Source organism: Astatotilapia calliptera, chromosome 19, assembly GCF_964374335.1.
Source record: "Astatotilapia calliptera chromosome 19, fAstCal68.1, whole genome shotgun sequence".
NCBI classification, from domain to species: domain Eukaryota; kingdom Metazoa; phylum Chordata; class Actinopteri; order Cichliformes; family Cichlidae; genus Astatotilapia; species Astatotilapia calliptera.
Genome location: NC_137440.1, coordinates 28,965,495 through 28,984,544, shown reverse-complemented (window position 1 = coordinate 28,984,544; position 19,050 = coordinate 28,965,495). Strand labels below are relative to the sequence as shown.

General features: G+C 40.2%; 1 protein-coding gene across 2 annotated transcripts; it reads left to right on the top strand.

The window, feature by feature from the left end:
- Nucleotides 1-4,742: 4,742 nt before the first annotated feature.
- Nucleotides 4,743-19,048, top strand: hif1aa (hypoxia inducible factor 1 subunit alpha a). Of its 2 annotated transcripts, none has more exons than XM_026151267.2 (15): nucleotides 4,743-5,066; nucleotides 12,875-13,065; nucleotides 13,392-13,543; nucleotides 13,824-13,908; nucleotides 14,473-14,582; nucleotides 15,161-15,363; nucleotides 15,561-15,667; nucleotides 15,802-15,949; nucleotides 16,105-16,451; nucleotides 16,548-16,756; nucleotides 16,869-16,991; nucleotides 17,117-17,358; nucleotides 17,454-17,553; nucleotides 17,645-17,735; nucleotides 17,826-19,048. In XM_026151267.2, the coding sequence occupies exons 1-15, from the start codon at nucleotides 5,035-5,037 to the stop codon at nucleotides 17,984-17,986; spliced, it is 2,301 nt and encodes a 766-aa protein (XP_026007052.1). In that variant the 5' UTR covers nucleotides 4,743-5,034; the 3' UTR covers nucleotides 17,987-19,048. The 2 variants fall into 2 exon arrangements, with proteins under 2 accessions (XP_026007052.1, XP_026007051.1); XM_026151266.2 differs by having other exon boundaries at nucleotides 4,754-5,066; nucleotides 12,872-13,065.
- The last annotated feature ends 2 nt before the right edge of the window (nucleotides 19,049-19,050 follow it).

Genomic DNA, 19,050 nt, shown 5'->3' with positions numbered 1-19,050 from the left:
GTCTTGAAACCCTGCAGTTCTGTGCTGTGCGTCTAGTGGAGGGCCAGCAAACCAGCAGAGAATAAACAGGAAACCACACAGCGTCACTACTGTCGCCTTTGCTAGAAAAAGGAAGACACGAGAGAGGAAAAAGTGATGCTTTTTTTCAGGGGGGTGACATTGAATTCATATATAAATGCAGTATTGTATACTGCATGATGTTGGAAATAAAAGCAAAAACTTTGAAAACACAATGACAAAAAAGAAAAGAAAACCCTGTGTTGAGATGAATCTCTTTCCTCCGGAACTTGCACAGACACGAACAAGCCCAGCCCTCCAGGACGGAGTCTTCCTGTTAGTTTGAATGAGGAAGTTTGGGTCTCAACATCTGTTTATCTCTTCAGCTGGGTGTCCTGTGGAAGATTCTGTCTCTAAATACTGCACATTAGCACCTTAATACTCGGAAATGCCTCAAAACGAAGCCTCCTCTGCTTTCTGAGCACAGAACAAACCTTTTGAGCTAAGGAACCTGCTTGAACCTGCTATGTTGGTGTGGTTTTCAGTCCGCTTCTCCCCTCTGAGTGAAGCAACACCATGAAATGAAAACAAATTTTTATGAGTGATTACCTCGACCCTTTGACGAAACATGTCAGAGCAGTTGTCCATGATGAAAATAGCTCCATCCATGTGGCATGATGAGGGACTGGAAGCTTACATGAGTATGGCCTCCATAGCAACCCATCTCAACCCAAAGAAATAGCTATGGTGACGATTCTCCACCACCATCATTAAAAAATCAAATGCAGAAAGATCTTTTGTTAAAATGATGGTGTTTTAGCTACTAAACTGCACTGAAAACTTTCCTGGTCCAGCACAACTGTCTATACAGTGGTGTGTCACAAATTACTTCCCGTTGCGGTTCAAACCCCTGTTAAGCCTCTGATCACTCATTATTTAGAAGAGCCTTGATGTGGACTTTACAGCAGCCCACTAATCTACATTAAGCTTTCCCTAACAACGACGGTCGACATGTGCTATATAAAGCATAGGACACTGGATTAAGCAACTTTGCTTATTGTTTATCCTTTGTTGTGCCTCAGTTTGGCAGCTTTCCCCAGGTTGTGTCTCAGTGAAGGAGAGATTTATGAGCTTTCCTTCAGCGTTCATTACTGAGACTTCCTGATAGCTGCCAGCAGTGTCTCTGCAATGACTGATTGAATAAGCGTTTGACCCTGCTGTCCTATGCATTTGATTGGTAACCCCCAAAGTAGCGACCGATAATGGAAAAAAAGTCTCTCTGCACAGACGTCACATAAGTAATTCCCTATAGAAATCTATAAATCAATAGCTTCATTTTTGTCAGTAAATGAATAGATAATGGCCTCATATTCACTCTGACCTATAGTTAATATAAGATCATTACTCATAAACTCTTAGAATTTACGTAAAGTGATTCAGACAAAGAAAACTGCTTCCTATCAGATGGTGTCTTTTATAACAATGACAATGCAATCTTCCTTTTGCATTTCAACACTTCTCTTTCAGAGCTGTGTTAATGCTGTTATCACACAGCAGGATTTCCTTAATGCATTCTTATATAAATGTCTTCATTTTGTTGCTCGCACTAAACGCATTACGAAAGGCTAATCTTGCATTGTTTGTTGGCACGTTTTATACTCAAGTGTACAACAAAAAAGGTGTGGCTAACACCACCTCTCAACTTCCCGATATCATAATGTTAATTACAGTGTGGAGATAAGTAAACAGGATCTCCAACAGCTAAGTGAATTTTAAAGTGAAAGGTCATTGTTGACTTTCATGTTGAATAGTAGCATAATGAGGCAAAATAAACCTATAAGCTCAGTTAGTGTTGCCAAAGCACATATTGCACAGCTATGTTATAAAAAAAAAAAAATCCATCAGATTTACATTTAAAGGACGCAATAGGCATATAAAAAACCCCACACACAATTAATCCTATGTAGACATGCATGGTTTACTTTAAACTAATTTCCTCAGGTCTCTCTAGTTTCTAGGTCTAGTAATAAAGGATTTTATCAGGATTTAACTTCAATTTCTACACTTTTCTCTCTTTTTTTGCCTTGTGTAATGAATAAAAATGTAACCCTCCCAGGTTTCAATATGAACCGTCAAGATAAAGTTCAATTCAGGGGCGTTGTGCCACGCACCCTTTATCTAACGGGAAGTCACTGCAAAGGCTTTGTCTAACTATCGTGACCAGATGCAACAATCAATATGTGTTCACCTAGTAGCATTGTAAGGCAACACAAAGAACAAACTAACCTGCGACTAACTTTTTCTGTGATTTAGAACAGAATCGTTAGTCTACAAGTTCATGAATGTATGTATACTTTATTGATCCCCTTGGGGAAATTCCTCTCTGCATTTAACCCATTCAATCAGTGAAGCAGTGGGCAGCCATTGGGCGCAGTGTGTAGGGACAGTGCCTTGCTCAGGGGTACCGCAGGGTAGCCGTTCGGTGGGTTTGAACCACCGACCTTCCGATCATGGGGCCAACACTCTACCTACTGAGCTATCCCTGCCGCCCCAAAGTAAACATAAGTTTAGTTTAGTTAGTTTTTGGTGTAATTTAAGTTACTTTCAGAGGTGATTTTCTGGTTTCAGTTGAGTTTTAAAAATATCTACTGTTTCCATCCATCCATTTGCTTATCCTTTCCAGGGTCGCTGGAGCCTATCCCAGCTGTCATAGGGCCAGAGGCAGGGTACAGCCTGGACAGGTCGCCAGTCTAACACATAGAGACACAGACCTATGGGCAATTTAGATTAACCAATTAACCTATCCCCACGCAAACACGGGGAGAACATGCAAACTCCACACAGAAAGACCCCGGCCTGATGGTGGAATTGAACTCAGGACCTTCTTGCTGTGCGGCAACAGTGCTAACCGTGCCACCGTGCTGCCCTACCATTTTCTTTATATGTGTTTTATTATTATTTCTTATAATATGGATAGTATTTGTTAAACACAATCTTAGGAGTGAACCGTTGGTATAGAGGACTGTTCAAAAAGATGGATGCAGACACTCACTGTTATGGATCTCTCCTGACTTTCTCCATACAAACTAATGATCATTTGAACCCAAAATTTTAATCTTCGATTCAACATTACATACAACCTGTTACAAGTGATGTAATTTGGCACATCTCAGCGTTTTCTCCCTATTTCTCTTCCTTAACAATGGCTTCTTGATAGCTACCCTTCCACTGAAACTGATGAGGCTTCAGTGAACATTACGTGACTCAACTGAGGAGTCAGATAATCCTCTGTAGGTCCTGTGTCAGGTCTTTGCAGAATTTTTCCTATTTCTTAAGGACATGGCTTTCAGATATTGTTGCTATGATATACCAAGTTTTCAGCAAATAGTTCTTTGGAAATCATCGCTTTGGTGCCCATCAAACTGTGTTATCTTTGGCATTTTTAACAGATGAATCTTTAAAAATAACTAAAAAAAACATGTTTTTCTTACAGGCTGATAGTAACAAAACAATATAAAAATTTGAAATTTGAAAACAATTTGAAAATGGTCAGGTATAACAATTGGATTGTCAGTGAGTAAAAAAAAGCAGCCAATGTCCAAGGAAAACCTTGGAAAGACCTTCACAAAGCCTGGAGAGCTATTGCTCAAGACCACATTAAAATTTACAAGAAAGTCGGTCTCCTTGGAAACAAAATATAAAGACATGAGGCTTTTACACTATACTAAAAGGATTATAACACATTGTGGAGGTAACTAACAAGCCATAAAGTAAAAAATACAGACTTAGTAAATATATTTGTATTTTATTGGTACATACAGTGTTGTAGCAATGTGAAAAGACTAAAGTGAAAGACATTTGGTGTCCATTATTATGTTGTCATAATTAGCTCTTCTAAGTACATAATATTACTTTAGTTATTTTTCAGTCCAGTTATTTACAGTTAACCAAAACGTTTTTTCATACACAGTTTCCTCCTTTTTGCTTTTCTTTTACTATTATTTTTCATTTCCAAAGTAAAACTGAATCACAGATTTCATTGTAAAATGAATTCCACAGGGTGAAGGAGGAGGTGAAGGAAGTCTGATTGGACAGAAATATCCAGAGCAGTGGAGGAAATTTACCAAGCCCGCCTCCAGGACCAAAGAAATCCTCATCTGCCCTTGAACTTTTTAACTTCTAAAGTCTAATAACATTTCAGAGTTTTTCCTGGCTCAGACTCAAGGGGCGACACAACAGTAAACTTACCATCAACGCACAATAAAGCAGTGATTCTGATCTTTTTGTTTGTTTGAACAAAGAAACTCGAATATTATAAAACAAACAAACAAAATGTTACAACACTGAGGAGTTTTGTTAATGTCAGTCCTTTGTTGGGTGCTAAAAAGCCTGTAATGAATTGTAACTGCATATAAAAATACTGGTGCATAATGATATTATTGTTTAGGCTTAAATACAGTGCTGTGACACTATTTGTGGTATAACTCACTGTGACTGTTTATGAACAGCTTTTGTAAAGAGCTCTACATTTAACACTATTTAAAACAGTGCTTTTTAAATTTTATTACATGTGTTTATTTACCTCAGAGTGATATTTAGCTATTAACAGTCGCTGTATGTCTCGCTGTTGTAGGATCTTCTTGAAAATTACAGCAATCTGTCGTTTGTCGGTGGGACGCTCGGATTTCCTGTGCGCGTCCTCGATGCAAAAAAAAGAGAAAAGAAGCGTGTGACTGCGCGTCCGCGGAACGGAGGAGGAGTGAACACTTTTACTCTGAAGCAACATTGTCTCGGCAATTGAACGTCTCTCCAGCGTGGCAATATTTCTGAAGGAAAGTCGACGGAGGATCTGTTTTTAGCGGTCGAGAGTTTGATTTGTTAAACTAAATCCACAAAGAGAGGACTCTTATGCAATCCACTTAAGGATTTACGGACTGATATCGGTAGAAAATCGTGGGATTTTGGTTCATTTCTTGACGGGCCCGAACACAGCTCTATACCGATAGAGAGACTCCACACAGGTCTTTTCGTCCTGAAATGGACACAGGAACTGTACCCGAAAAGAAGAGGTAAGAGCAGTGCCGGCTAATGCTACGTATGTGCCCAGTTTTTAAGCATAACTGGAAAATGTGTCTCTATTTAACGTTTGGTTATTGTGAGACCTGCGACACTGTGGCCTTTTTTCAAGGTTAGAGGCTAGTTCGGTGTGTTTCGTCAAAATGTGTCGGCTAGCGGCGCTGTTAGCAATGGCTAACGCAGCTAGCCTACAAATGTAGGTCAACCTGATAAAAACTATCAAAAATGTCGAGTTAACAGGTAAACAGCATCAACTGGTCACTACCCTTTACATCAATCTAGACTTCTTCTTTTTTTACTTAGATTAAATCTGCGTTAAATAAGTGCTACTTAGCCAGCAACGTTTTTGTTTGTGACCATTGCTAAGACTTCCTGCATGCAACATCAGCGTTATTTACATTTATTTTGAGTGTGACACTTTGCTTATTGTATAGCTTATTAATAGTGTATCACTGGTGGTGTACTGTTTGGACTTTAGGTGCCAACCTTGACACTTCAGTGAAAGGCTGCCAGCGCTCATGTGATCAGTGTGGTGTGCGGTTTCTGCTGAAACGTTGAGGCTTTTTTTGGGGGGGGGAGCAGGCCTTGGTTTGAGATTTCCGCGTATTAATTTGTGCTTAACTATAAAACCAGAAGTAGGCATAATTATCTTGTTTTGGAAGGCCTTGTAGAATATACTGTACCCCCTCAATACTGAGCAATATCAATTGCACAAAATCCCACCACCAGAGTGATCAACTTTAATAATCATCAGAGTGCCATAATATCATGTTAGTGGCTAGTAACTTTTATTTATACAGAAGCCCAATTGAAGGCTTCATTTGGAGGTCTGTGTGGTAGAACAAGAGAAAGTTGATAAACCATTTTTGACATAAATAAGTTGAGTTGTATCTTAAAAAATAACTAATTCATTAATGGTTAGGTAAAACAAACAAAACAAAACAAAAAATAACAAAAACAAATAAGTATGGCTATTATAAGTTATCAGAGCCCAAAGGTGTGTGATGGAAAAAGAAGATTTTCCAGGCCCCAAACGGGCCTTTCTCGGTGAGAAGCACATTATTAAACAGTCTATGTCACCTTACAGTGCATACAAAAAAAAAAACAATCAGTCAAACAAAAAAGCTAATAACACCTAATATTTAAGGTTGGCATTATTTATAAGTAAACCTTACTTAAAAGTGGTTAACATATTTCTATTACAGGTCTGGTGGCCAGAGCCTTTATTTTTAAATGTAGGAAATCCTTAACATCTAGCCACTGCAACCATTACTTTCCCACAACAAATAAAATGTGTAGGACTGTAATACAACTCAACTGCACAGGGATTATTTGTAAACTCTTAATCCAGCCAGACAGTCTGCATCGACTGCAATATGTAGCAGATTTTCATGAGTTTTATTGAAGTGCTTGAGTGAAAAAGTGGTTATTAGTATTGACTGTAGAAGAGGATAACTCTGCAGCAAGCAGATTACTCATCCAGGCCTTTCTGTCATTCTTAGATGTTCTAAAATAGGCAGACAGGTGATGAGATTATGCTTCTGTGTATAAATCTTAGATTAGACTACAAAACAAACAAGAGGATAAAAGATGGTTATAATGGTAACAGCAGTCACAAGACCAAAAAATAGTCTGATGAACAGAGTGAATCCTGAGATTAAAAACCCCAAAAAAGGTGGTCATAAGATGGTGAAAGTCATGAAAGAGAAAACAACCTGCAGGTAGGCTGATGGCAAAATAGTAAGAATAACACTGTTTTCAGAAAAGCTTGCTGTGTGTGTATATGCAAACAGTTGTCTTTAAGGAAAAAATGTTATTTGTAATGATGCAAAATATGGTGGGTGGATCTCTAAAAACGTTTGGTTAAAAAAAATTGTCAGAACAACATTTTTTGAAACATTGGCAACTCAACATGGGTGCAAACTGGTTTCATGGAACATCCTAAAAAGCGCACCGGGCTGTTGTTAAGATCTTATCATGACTGTTGTGTGTGTGTCTGTTACCTCCATAGTTACATAAGGAAGGTAACTGTGATGCTGGTCACCCTGTAGATATTTTTAACAAATGAATACTCCATTTCCAGGCAGTCACCATATTTTAATGTAGATTGCATTCAGGGGCTTTGCTTATTGTCACCTAATTTGGAGTTTAGGTGAAAGGTTGACATGTAGATTAAAATGTGTTGGAAAAAAATTCCAGTGTGCAGTCTGGTTTGATGCAGATCTGGCTGGTGTCTGTGAGGTGCCTTTGTAGTATTACTTCTGTCTCATCTCTTAATCACTAGGGCTTGACGTCAATAGGAGTGGCCGTGTGTGTGTGTGTGTGTGTGTGGCAATTCGCTAGCTTGTAATTTCCTGGTTCCCTTGAGGGATTCAAGTAGCAGGCTAGTCTGAACTTGAAAAAGAAATTGGGTTACTTGATAATATGAAGCATAGGGGGTATGTTTGTTTTTGTTTTTTATGGATTTTTTTGTTTTTCCAGATAAGTTAAAAATGTGTGCTGAATAAACATTCACTTTAGGCCTTCAAAGCTTTAATTGTGATGACTGATTTTCTTAAAGCAAAAAAAGCACTTTACAGAAAAGTAGTGGAAAGGCCCTGCTGGAGTTGTGTTGTGAACTGTTGTATAAACAATGAAACTTGGTCCATATTATATTCCACTTTTATATTTCGGAAACTTTAGGTCACAAATATCTTTATGGTTTGCTGTAAAGTAATTGTACTTTTGTAGTGTGAAGGGCAACATGTCGCACACAAACAAACAGTAAAGTCAGTGATCTTTGCCATGTGAGAAGGAGCATATAAGCTAAATTGTGATAATTCCACATTAAACAATATTTGTAGTCAAAGCTGTAAGAGCCTACTAGATTTATGAAAGGCCCATTTTTTTAAACTTATCATTTCATGTTGTGATTCCAAGTTGTTTTTCCCCCCCTTTTGATCACGTTTTAAAATCAAAGCATGGTCAACAAAGACACGGGAAGCCAGAGGAAGTTGATTTGTAACGTCCACTTCTGGTGAGTCAGTCAGACTAGAACACCCAGAAGTCCTGCTGAGTTGCTCTTGTTATCAAAGCTGCAGTTGAGTCAGTGGGTGTTCATGGAATAAATGTAATCAGCTGTAGTAACTATGGCTTGTTGAAATTATTTTAACTTGAGGTGAAATTACTCTTCTTCTTTTTTTTTTTTTTGTCTTTGTAAACCTGGCATCACTCCCGCCAAATAAGAACAGGAAACTGAGGCTATAGTTCACATGGGCTCATAAAAATTGGACAATAGAATTTGGTGTAAGCAGTATGAAAGCATGGATCCATCCTGCATTGTAGCACCAGTTCATGCTGCTGTTGTAATAATGCGGGTAACATTTTCTTGACACATCTTATACCCCTTAGTGGCTTCCCTGAGCATTGTTTAAACACCAAAGCTTACCTGGGTATTGTTCTTGACCCTGTCCATCTCTTTATAACGACAGTGTATCTATCTTCTGGTGACTGCACCTTGCAGGAATATGCGCTATTTGACAGAGCTCAAGTCATGTCAAACTGTACCCACTGTACTCTGATGACCTCCGCAGTCACAAGATCTCAGTCCAGTAGAGCACCTCTGGGATGTAGTGGATTGGGAGGATTTGCATAATAGGCAGCAAACAAATTTGCAGCATCTTGTTGAATCTGTGCCACAAAGAATTAAAGCAGTTTTTAAAGCAAAAAGGAGTCCAACCCAGTACAAGCAAGGTGTGTCCAATAAAGTGTCTGTGTATTATTACAGTCACCACAAATGTTCATTCAGTTTAATGTTTGTTTGTTTTATTTAGATGGCTCTTTATTGGACAGAATTTCACTTTTCTGATCCACTGCTGTGTGCAAAATATTTAAAAACCAATACGATGTGCTAAAATGTCACACTAAACACACAGGAGTTTGTGTATGTTTGCTATTTACAAAAATATTACTTCATGTAGCTATAATGCAAGTGATTAATTTGACTTTTAAATGAGTTATTTTGAGCCCTGCTCTGATTTTCTCCCTACATTGGGCAGTGTTGTTTCTCCAGAGCTGGTTATATAATAGTTTGGTGTCACACTGAACAGGACGGAGTGTTTGTCTTTTTAAAAAAATAATAATAATAATTGGGACAGCCTCTAGTAACAAGTTTCATAGGGAACTGCTAACGTTGTTCACACTGAATTTTATTGTGGAGTGTTTTGTTTTTCTATTAATCTCTACTCCACTTGGCTACAAGCCAAATACATTTTGTTTATGTAATAGCGCCAATTCACAAACAAGTCTAAAGTGAGCAATACTACAAATTGTGACTGCTGTAGGGCAAGTAGAGGGCAGCTGGGCAGACATGACCACGTGCTTTAATCCTGTTGCATAATGATGGCCTCTCTGGTGGCCTTAGTTTTAACATCAAGTGAACTGGGTGTTCCTAGGGAAGCTGATTTCAAGCTTGGAAATGGTGGAGGCGGTTATGAAATAGTAGCGGTTTTAGATTTTTGGAATTTAGTGTCACAACTGAATTAGAAAAGCACAAAAGTGAAGGTGGTGTTTGACTATTGTCCAAATGGGAAACTTTAGAAACTGTCTGCTGTTGTTTATGACCTATAAATTTACTACTTCTCTACTGTATCCTTATCAGTGGTGCTTTTAAAGGTTTCATAAGAGGTACACAGTACTGTTCTGTTCAATGAAGCCTTAGGTAAATGAGATAAATAACCTTTGTAATGGCTCTTTATTCAGTAGGGTTGTATTCTGGTGCAGTATTACTTGTCTGCTTGATTTGGGCAGGATTTGCATGAGGACCTGATACAACTACAAAAGAAAATGCGTATGGCAGGCTAATGGTTCAGTCATGATGAGCTGCTCAGCAAGAGAAGTTTCTCAGTGTGTGTCCTGTGTATAAAGCTATATTAACCATTTGTGATCCTTTAGTTTGTAATGATAAATTGACCTAATTAATTGAGTAGGCTGGAGATGATTGTGTGATACATACAGACAGAACTGCTCTTATTTTGACCAGATATCCTGGCTGTGTCCAACAGAGTTTACAGAGGGTGTTGTAAATATTTGTCCATGGTATTGACAATAGTAACGGTGAATCTGCATGCATGTATGGGTGTAACTGCTGCTTGGCTTGAAATCTGTTTACATTACATATAAAAACAATCTTCAAGAGGTTTCCTCTTGGTTAATACACAACCAAAAGTCTCAGTTTGTCACTTGATATTGTTTTAGTTTTATTCAAAGTATTTTGATGATAATGTGCGTTAGTTTTAGTCTCGTCTAATCTTTTTCCTCATTTCTGTTTTGATTGTTTTGCTGCTGTTTTTGTCAACATTTATGATGGTCCAGCATAGCGAGCTATACACCTCGCTATGCTGGTGTATAGCGAGGTAAATGGAAAATGCTCAGCGTCAAATGTCCCTCTGCTTTGCAGTGATGCAACAGATGGAGTCTCCTCAGTAAATATAGTTAGCCTTATCTTGTCCCAACTCTGGCTGTTTTTAACAGAACCGCTCTCTCTTTCTTTGCTTGTCCACTTTGCTCAGTTTGCATTAGCATAACTGTGGCTACCTGCACACTTCATTTGGAAGATGATTAACTTGCTCACTAAAGTCCTGAATGTGCTCTGGGTTTTGGCTTGAGTTGCAAATTGAGTTCGGATTTCTTGGTTGGCAAGAAAGAAAGAAACTGAGAAAAAGTACATTTAATGTAAAGATGTGTAAGACAGACTTTGATTATCAAAATCTAGTAAAAGTTTTGTTTGTTTTTCTTGAAAGATTTTGGTTTCAAGAACTTTGACGAACAACAAATGCATGAGCTTTCAGAAACCTTAAATATTTTTGTCATCAATATTAGCCAAAATTATCTTTATTGTGACCTTTGTCATACTCAATCAGCCCTACTTCATCATATGCTTTTTCAATTGCTACAGTTAAAAAGGGGAGACAAGTGGAAAAATAATACAAGGAAGTGTGTTACTAAGGTTTGTGGGCTGCAATGTTTTTGCACTGATTTAGTCAATTCTCAGAAACTCTGGATGAAACCATTCTTCCAGAAGATATTCCCTTATTTGGTGTTTGGGTGAAGAAGATGGAGCCCTCTTACAATCCAGGCCCAAATCTCCCATAAGTGTTTAATTTGTTACTGTGACCACAGCATATGACTCACATCATTTCCATAGTCATCAAACCACTCAGTGACCTTCATGCCCTGTGCATGTGGGTATTGTATCCCGAACTTACTCCAGGATAGAAATGTTTTACCAGATGATGAAGGTATGGGTTGACATTCCCCCAACATTAAAGAGGTGCTGGCTTCCTCACTGTAGAATTCAAGATTCTCCAGTTTATATCTACATGCATGGTTTGACGGTTGAGGAGTGGAGTAAGAAGGAAAGAGATCGTGTACATGTGTGGATTGGCTGTTATCCAGTATGATTTTGCTCTTTCTCTCTCTCTTTTTTCCCTGGGTTGAAAAGTGGTCACTGCATTCATGTTTAGATTTTTGTTTGTGCAGCTTTGTTGGGAGATGCCTCACATGTTTACAGACTGCTTTTTTTGCTCTCAGCACCATGTTTGCGACTTCCTGGGGGACAAATGCTTTGCCTAGACTTGTGCAAATCCTTCTGCCCCAAAGGACTAATTACGTTGCACAGGAGTTTGCACATATTATATAGTTGATGGAAAAAATGCATCCTGACACCCTGCCAGGTGATTTGATATACAGTAAGCTAATTTTAGTTAGCCGGCCCCTTTTCTTGTTGGAGAGCCTCAAATAACAGCATGGCCTTGGTCAGCGCTGCAAGTGCGTAACAGATCAATTTCAATTAGGTGTGTGTTTCATAGCCAAGGGCTTTTGAGCGTCCATCCATTCCATCCATGACATTTCCTTGTCATGCTGGTCCAGTGTCAGCTAAATGCATTTGGGTTGAAGTAGAGCAGTGTGGTTGACAATTAGGATGATGATTTTCCAGTGTATTTATGTTTGTGGTCATAAAAGAATCTGTATTGCACAACAGTGCAAATAAAACACCAAATCAGTGCCTTGTTGAATGTTTTTCTGTCCAGCTGAATATAAAAACAAGAGCATGATTTTTTTTAATTTTTTTTTAATATATATATATAGTAGCTATCTATTTTTATCACTTTAAAGATTTTGGGTGTTTTAAAGTACCGTCAGCTCCTGTGATTTTTTTTTTCTTCTTTACAGTCCTCTGAGAGTCCATTAGGCAGACCTTCGATCACTGCCTGGATTAAATGTAAGATCGAAACTGGAGCTATGGTCAGCAGAAGCAGTCATGAGCCACTAACATAAATGAAAGAAACTGTGATCATTTGTTAGTCCTGGTAGGTGAAGGTCACTCGCAGTGTGTCACTGTGTTAGTGTGCTTGTGTGTTTACCCTGTGTTGGTGCAGGTATTGTCATCTCTCGTCCCCATAGATTGGTTGAACCAGGCTTGTAAACATCATGATGATTGATGTTGCACTGTAGCTTGGCCGTGCACCAAGAGACAGGAGAATCTATGACTATCCTCCTAGCCAATCACTTTGAGTGGGAGGACTCAGTTTCTTTTGGTCAACAGCCAATAAGATGCTTGCAGATAGCTATGCATGTAAATGAGTCTGACGGGGGTCTAGACGGTGGCTTGGCCGTGAGGTTGCTTGTTGCAGACTCCAGCTGCCGCAGCATTCTCTAGACACTGTAGGCTGTAGAAAGGAGGGATGTCAGGTCTAGCAGTGTGCATAACAAACCCGGTATGTGTCAGAGCTGTGGCTGATCCACTACCTTTGTCCAGCAGAGCGAGCTCAGAGCGCAGGAAGGAGAAATCAAGGGATGCAGCACGATGTCGGCGTGGGAAGGAGTCAGAGGTGTTTTACGAGCTGGCCCAGCAGCTGCCCCTGCCCCACAGTGTCAGCTCCAGCCTGGACAAGGCCTCAATCATGAGACTCGCCATCAGTTACCTGCGCATGAGAAAACTGCTTTCCACTGGTAGGTATCTGTATATATCTGTATGCTATTCCACCTAATAATGAGAAGTTCAGCTTGGTGCACAGTTGTTTCTTTACACTCTTCTGATTATTGAATTGTGCAGCCATTGTTGTTTATGTCATGTAGCCCCATAAGGTTTCAGTTACAGGTCCGTAGTGTAAATTTAAATTGTTTATAATAAACTCTGCCAACAACGTGTTGTGATATAATAATAATAATAGGATATTTCCATGCCATTTACCTGATCTCCTTTTCCTTTGCTTTTCCCCCCTGCCTCCCTCTACCTCAAATTCTCCCTCCTCTCCTCCTTCTGTTTTCTCCTCTAGATGAGCCAACAACAGAGGAAGATGCAGAGCTTGATATTCAGCTAAACAGCTCCTACCTAAAAGCTCTGGAGGGCTTTCTGATGGTGCTGTCCGAGGATGGAGATATGATCTATCTCTCCGAGAATGTCAGCAAGTGCCTCGGGCTTGCACAGGTTGGTTTGATTTGACCTGCTGTGTCAGAAGGGAGAAGCACAGAGCAAGAGATTGATCGGAGGAGACAAAAGTGCAAAATTCAGGGCGGAGGAGTTTTTGCGTTGACTGTATAATATAGTACAGTATTTTCTACAGTTAATTTTGTGCAAATACAGATCTGAATTGTGTGTCTTTGGAATTAAAGTGATTTGAAATTTGGTTCTTTCTAGAAAAAGGTTAGATCCTGTATTTGTTAACTGTTACTAAGCATTTTTGTCTCTCTCTCTCTGTACTCTGCAGTTTGACTTGACTGGACACAGTGTGTTTGACTTCACACATCCCTGTGACCAAGAGGAGCTGAGGGAGATGCTCATCCACAGACCCGGTGAGTAGTGTCTCTTTATGAAACCTACAACACAGAGGAAGGGAGAAATAAACGAGCGCAGCACTGTGTCAGGTCAACCAATTAGCAGGAAGCGCAGTTCAATCTGAGCCGATAAATTCATACCAAGAAGCTGTGAGAACAATTGATCATTTCCTCTATCTAGTCACGAGGTCAGCACGGTCAATGAGGTCATGTCAGCTTATAGTTTTGTGATTGTGGTGAATCACAAATTGTGCTTACACCTGTGGTTCATAACATTGGTGTGACTGGTAATTTGTTAACAGTAGGTCTAATTGGAACCCACACGTGGTTCTGTACTGCTTGGATTTGGACTCACTGCACACTGATGGTATGTGCACTTATAACGGCTGGTAGCGTTGCAGCAACCACTTTTGCACCCTGGTGTCTCCTGTATGCAAATTGGCAGTTGCCCAACACTGAAATATGAAGATTTAAAATAGAGGCAGTAATAAATGGAAGTGGTCACCATTGAAACAGCATGTAAGAAGCAGCTTCCCCCCTTTTGTAATTGTGGCTCCATTATTCCTGCTTCTGTGATTTCAGGCTCCAAGAAATCCAAGGAGCCAAATACAGAGCGTAGCTTCTTTCTGCGGATGAAGTGCACCCTCACGAGCAGGGGCCGCACTGTCAACGTCAAATCTGCTACATGGAAGGTAGGCTGTGGTGGGAACACACTCGCAGACCTGCCATCAGAAGCAGTAATGTAATAAGTGATAATATATTTATTTGTGTTGCCGTTTCCAATGTGCGTTGTTCATCTCGGTTTGTCAACACCACAGCTGCTGGCTGAGTCAATCACATTTCACAGAACATTTTAATAAAGCCTGGCCTCCTTTGAGCTGGACCACTGTGCTGTTGGCAATAATAAAGCCACGTGATGACAGCTATTGTGGGCTAAAGAGCAGGGAGGAGTGATGAAAACAAGACTAGTAAGCAGCTGTCCACGTGATGTCATTTTTGTAGGTGCTGATGACTGAGGGAGAATAAAGTCAGCGTAGCTTATGATCAGTGTGTTTGAAAACTAGTTTGCATCCATAAAAGTGAATGATGCAAACTACATTGAGTTATGGCAGACAATGTTACTGTGTGAAGGAAATGAACATACTCAAATTTGCAATGCTTCTCATTTACAGATTATGTCAAAGGACTGAAAGTAAAAAAAATATGTTGTGGTCACACAAAATACAAAAGTACATCCCATAATCATCACACAACTGTTGTCCTCCTGCAGGTGCTTCACTGCACAGGTCACGTGCGCGTTTATGACAGCCCGGACGAAGAGGGCACCAACGGGCAAAAGGAGCCACCTGTGCCCTACCTGGTTTTGATCTGCGATCCAATCCCGCACCCCTCCAACATTGAGGTCCCTCTGGACACCAAGACCTTCCTCAGCCGCCACACGATGGACATGAAGTTCACGTACTGTGATGAGAGGTTAGTTTGCCAGTGGGAGTAAGTCTTATATGCTTAAGATACAGGGATCAAATCTAAATCAGCTCCTTAAACCTATGTTCTGGCTATTGCCGCTCATCAGCGTCGCTCTATCTATTGTAGTGTAGTGACACAGAGCCATCTAGTGCTCAGTGTAGGTACTACAGAATTCAATCTAAATAAATTGTTTGTTTCTCTAGGATCACTGATCTCATGGGTTATGATCCAGAGGACCTGTTGGATCGTTCTGTGTATGAGTACTACCATGCTCTGGATTCAGACCACCTTACCAAGACCCACCAAAACTGTAAGAATAAACAAAAATGTTAAACATAATTGGATTTAAAAGTTTAAAACAGATGTTAGCTGTTTAATTTTGCCTAACTTAATTTTTTTTCTCTCCTCTTTTTTTTTTTTTCTTTTTCCCCCTGATGTTTTTAGTGTTTGCAAAAGGCCAAGTCTGCACAGGCCAGTACCGAATGTTGGCTAAGAAAGGAGGCTTCGTGTGGGTGGAAACACAGGCCACTGTCATTTACAACAACAAGAACTCCCAGCCACAGTGTGTTGTCTGTGTCAACTTCGTGCTCAGGTACACTGAAGTCTCACTGAAGTCATTCTTTCAGAGGAAACACAATAATCCTAACCCTTACCTAAGGGTAAGGGTTAGGATTATCTTTTTACTTGAGATACACTGGTAGTAATTTTACAGCAGCATAATTTCATCGTGTCCTTCCTCTGTTGTAGTGGCATCCAGGAGGAGAAACTGATCTTGTCAGTGAAGCAGACCGCAGATTTGAAGCCGGTAAAGGAGGAACAGCAGGAGGAAGACCAGCTTGTAGTCGAGATCAGCCAGGTCGAGCTCTCTCCAGTCCAGCCAAAGAAGGCTGAACTGGAGAAGGAGGAGGAAGTGCAGAAGGAGGAGGAGGTGGTGAAAAGCCCAAAGATGAACATACTCAAAATCCTTACTGATTCGGCAGTCACCCAGCTGCCGATTAACCTGTATGACCACCTAAAGGGAGAGCCTGAAGCCCTCACCATGCTGGCACCAGCTGCCGGAGACACGATCGTCTCCCTGCACTTCAGCTGCCCCGGTTAGTACCCGACTAAACATACTTAAACTTCTTTAAACAGCATAACTTGGTTTATTTCTTGCTAAATGAAACGATTCTGACCTTGTCTACCCTCAGGTACAGAATCAGATATCCATCTTCTGAAGGATGTCCCTCTCTACAACGATGTAATGCTTCCCTCCACAGATGACAAGCTGGTTCTGCCTCTTTCCCCTCTGCCACCCAGTGAGCCTCTGGATGTTTCCAGCACTAACTCTGAAGATTCAAAGTCTGAGAGCTATGCTCCAGCCCAGTCTACTACCACAACCAGCCACAGGCCCCCAGCGGTAAAACTGACTTACTATTTTGTTGTCAACATAAGACATTGACAGTTAATATTTTTAACCACTCAGTAATATCTATTAGAAAAAAATGACCTTTGACTTCTCTTCTTTTTAGCCCGGCAGTCCACTGGACTTCTGCTTCCCCATGGATTCAGAGATGAACTCGGACTTCAAGCTAGACTTGGTTGAGAAGCTGTTTGCTATTGATACAGAGCCCAAAACACCCTTCAACACACAGGTAGTAAATCTAGAAAAAGCATCACTTTTTACTTTTTTTTTTTTTTAAATTAAGTTAGTCATGAATCACATAAACACCAGAGTTTTCTGTATTCTTATCCATTTGATTTTTTGTTTCCTCATAAGGAAACGGAGGACTTTGATCTGGAGATGTTAGCTCCATACATTCCCATGGATGATGATTTCCAGCTGCTCAGCCTGCCCCCAGGAGAGCCTTTGTCTTGTGGATCAGTCAAGTCCCTTGAGAGTACTCCAATCCACAGCTATCCCAGCTCCCCCTTCAGTGCGCCAGGCAGTCGCACAGCTTCCCCAGCACCACCTGTGGAGCCTGTAGATGCTCCTCATCCTCCCACCATCTTGGCAAATGGGTAACATCTCTTAAACGTTTTAATTTTTTTGGCCAAATTACATTTTTATGGCCTTTTTTAGAGGCTAGTTAAGGCCTACTTTTTGTGTGCTGCAGAGCCCCACATTTGGAGAAAGAGATGCCGCTGAGGACCCTCGCAGTTCAGAATGCACAGCGCAAAAGAAAAATTTGTGACCTAAAAGAGATTATAGAACAGGTTAGTCCTCAGCACATACGCATAGTCGGTATAATCTGACTTCTGGAAGTGGGACCGTATTTATTTATTTATTTATGTATTTATTTTTCAGGGAACTTCGCTCCAGCAGCAGGTTGAAAAGGGCAAAAAGCTGAAGCCTTCAGGGTCTGGTACAACCAGGACCATCGTTCTGCTGTCTTCAGGTGAATAAACTAGTTCTTTTTTGTAAGTAGTGTTAGTGTGTTACTTGAAATTGAACATCAAAGATTCAACTGGATCTTTTCCGATCTTAGATTTGGCGAGTCGCCTGCTTGGCAGCACTTCAGAGGCCACCAGTTCCTCCTTCGGCCTGCCGCTCCTCACCCGCGACGACTGCGAGGTGAATGCACCCTTACAGGGTCAGTACTTACTGCAGGGAGAGGAGCTGCTTCGTGCTTTGGACCACATCAACTGAGTCAATATTTAGCCTGCTCACTGCTGGACTAGACTGGACACTACAATTTGTTCCTCACATTGTCAACCAAACCCCCAACGCCCCCTCCAAAACACAAACACACGTTTCCAAGACCTCCCACCCCCACTTATTTATGTATCTGTATGAGTTTATTATAGTTTGGCTGCTGTTTGTGCACATCTTGTGATATTTGCAGCATTCCACCGTGACAAACACCATAGCAGCAATTGGGTTTAAGTGCGAGCGATTCAGGCATCGCGTGATGTCCAGCTGTCCTTTCTTGGTTAGTTTTTTCTTCTTTCCTCTCTTCCTGGGAGTTTCTCAGCACACGGCGCCTTGACGGATGACCCATTCCCAGCTGGTCACCACAGAATCTGGCGCCACTGCCAGCAGTGTATTGTAAGCTTCAGTCGCACAATTTATATTTTCTTAAAAAGAAAAAATATTACCAGCAATATATATTAAGCCTTTTTAAAGTAGTTTTAATGGGGTTTGAACAATTGTATTTTTCCTCCCATACTTGTATGTTGTAGTACTCGTACCTAATAAGATGTCTTTAGTCCAGAAGTATGAATATATTGTTTAAAATATTGTTTAATAAATGTTATCTCAATTTATTAGCTATCAGTCTTTGAGGTTAATACATGAAATTGTGTAGCAGTCCAGTACATGTCACTTTATTACTTTACTGTAAGTGTGTGTTACTGTACATATACCAGGGAAATTTTATTTTGCTCATTATGGCTTCAGAGTGCTCAATGAAATCTGAATAACCTCCTCACGTTTACTTCTCATGCAGAATTGGCATTTTAAACATTCATGAATTGAATTCATGTAATTTTTTCCTTTTTGGTCTTTACTGTGTGTGACATACTCAAAGCAGTTTAAATCAGTGCGACTTCATATGTTACTATCATCATCATCATCATAGCGGCAACATTTGTGACTTCTGTGCTCATGTAATGGTAGTCAGTTTAATACCATTCATCCTTGCCATAGTGTTGGGTCTCTCTTGCTTCCTTTTGCTGTCCTAACAACATTAAATGGCTTTAATAAAGTGCACC

Bases quoted from the DNA above. Each gene is read 5' to 3' on its own strand.
- hif1aa (XM_026151266.2), top strand. From the start codon at position 5,035: ATGGACACAGGAACTGTACCCGAAAAGAAGAG. The intron at 16,757-16,868 runs GTAAAACTGACT...TCTTCTTTTTAG, and splicing joins CCAGCCACAGGCCCCCAGCG to CCCGGCAGTCCACTGGACTT. The intron at 17,359-17,453 runs GTAACATCTCTT...TGTGTGCTGCAG, and splicing joins CCCACCATCTTGGCAAATGG to AGCCCCACATTTGGAGAAAG.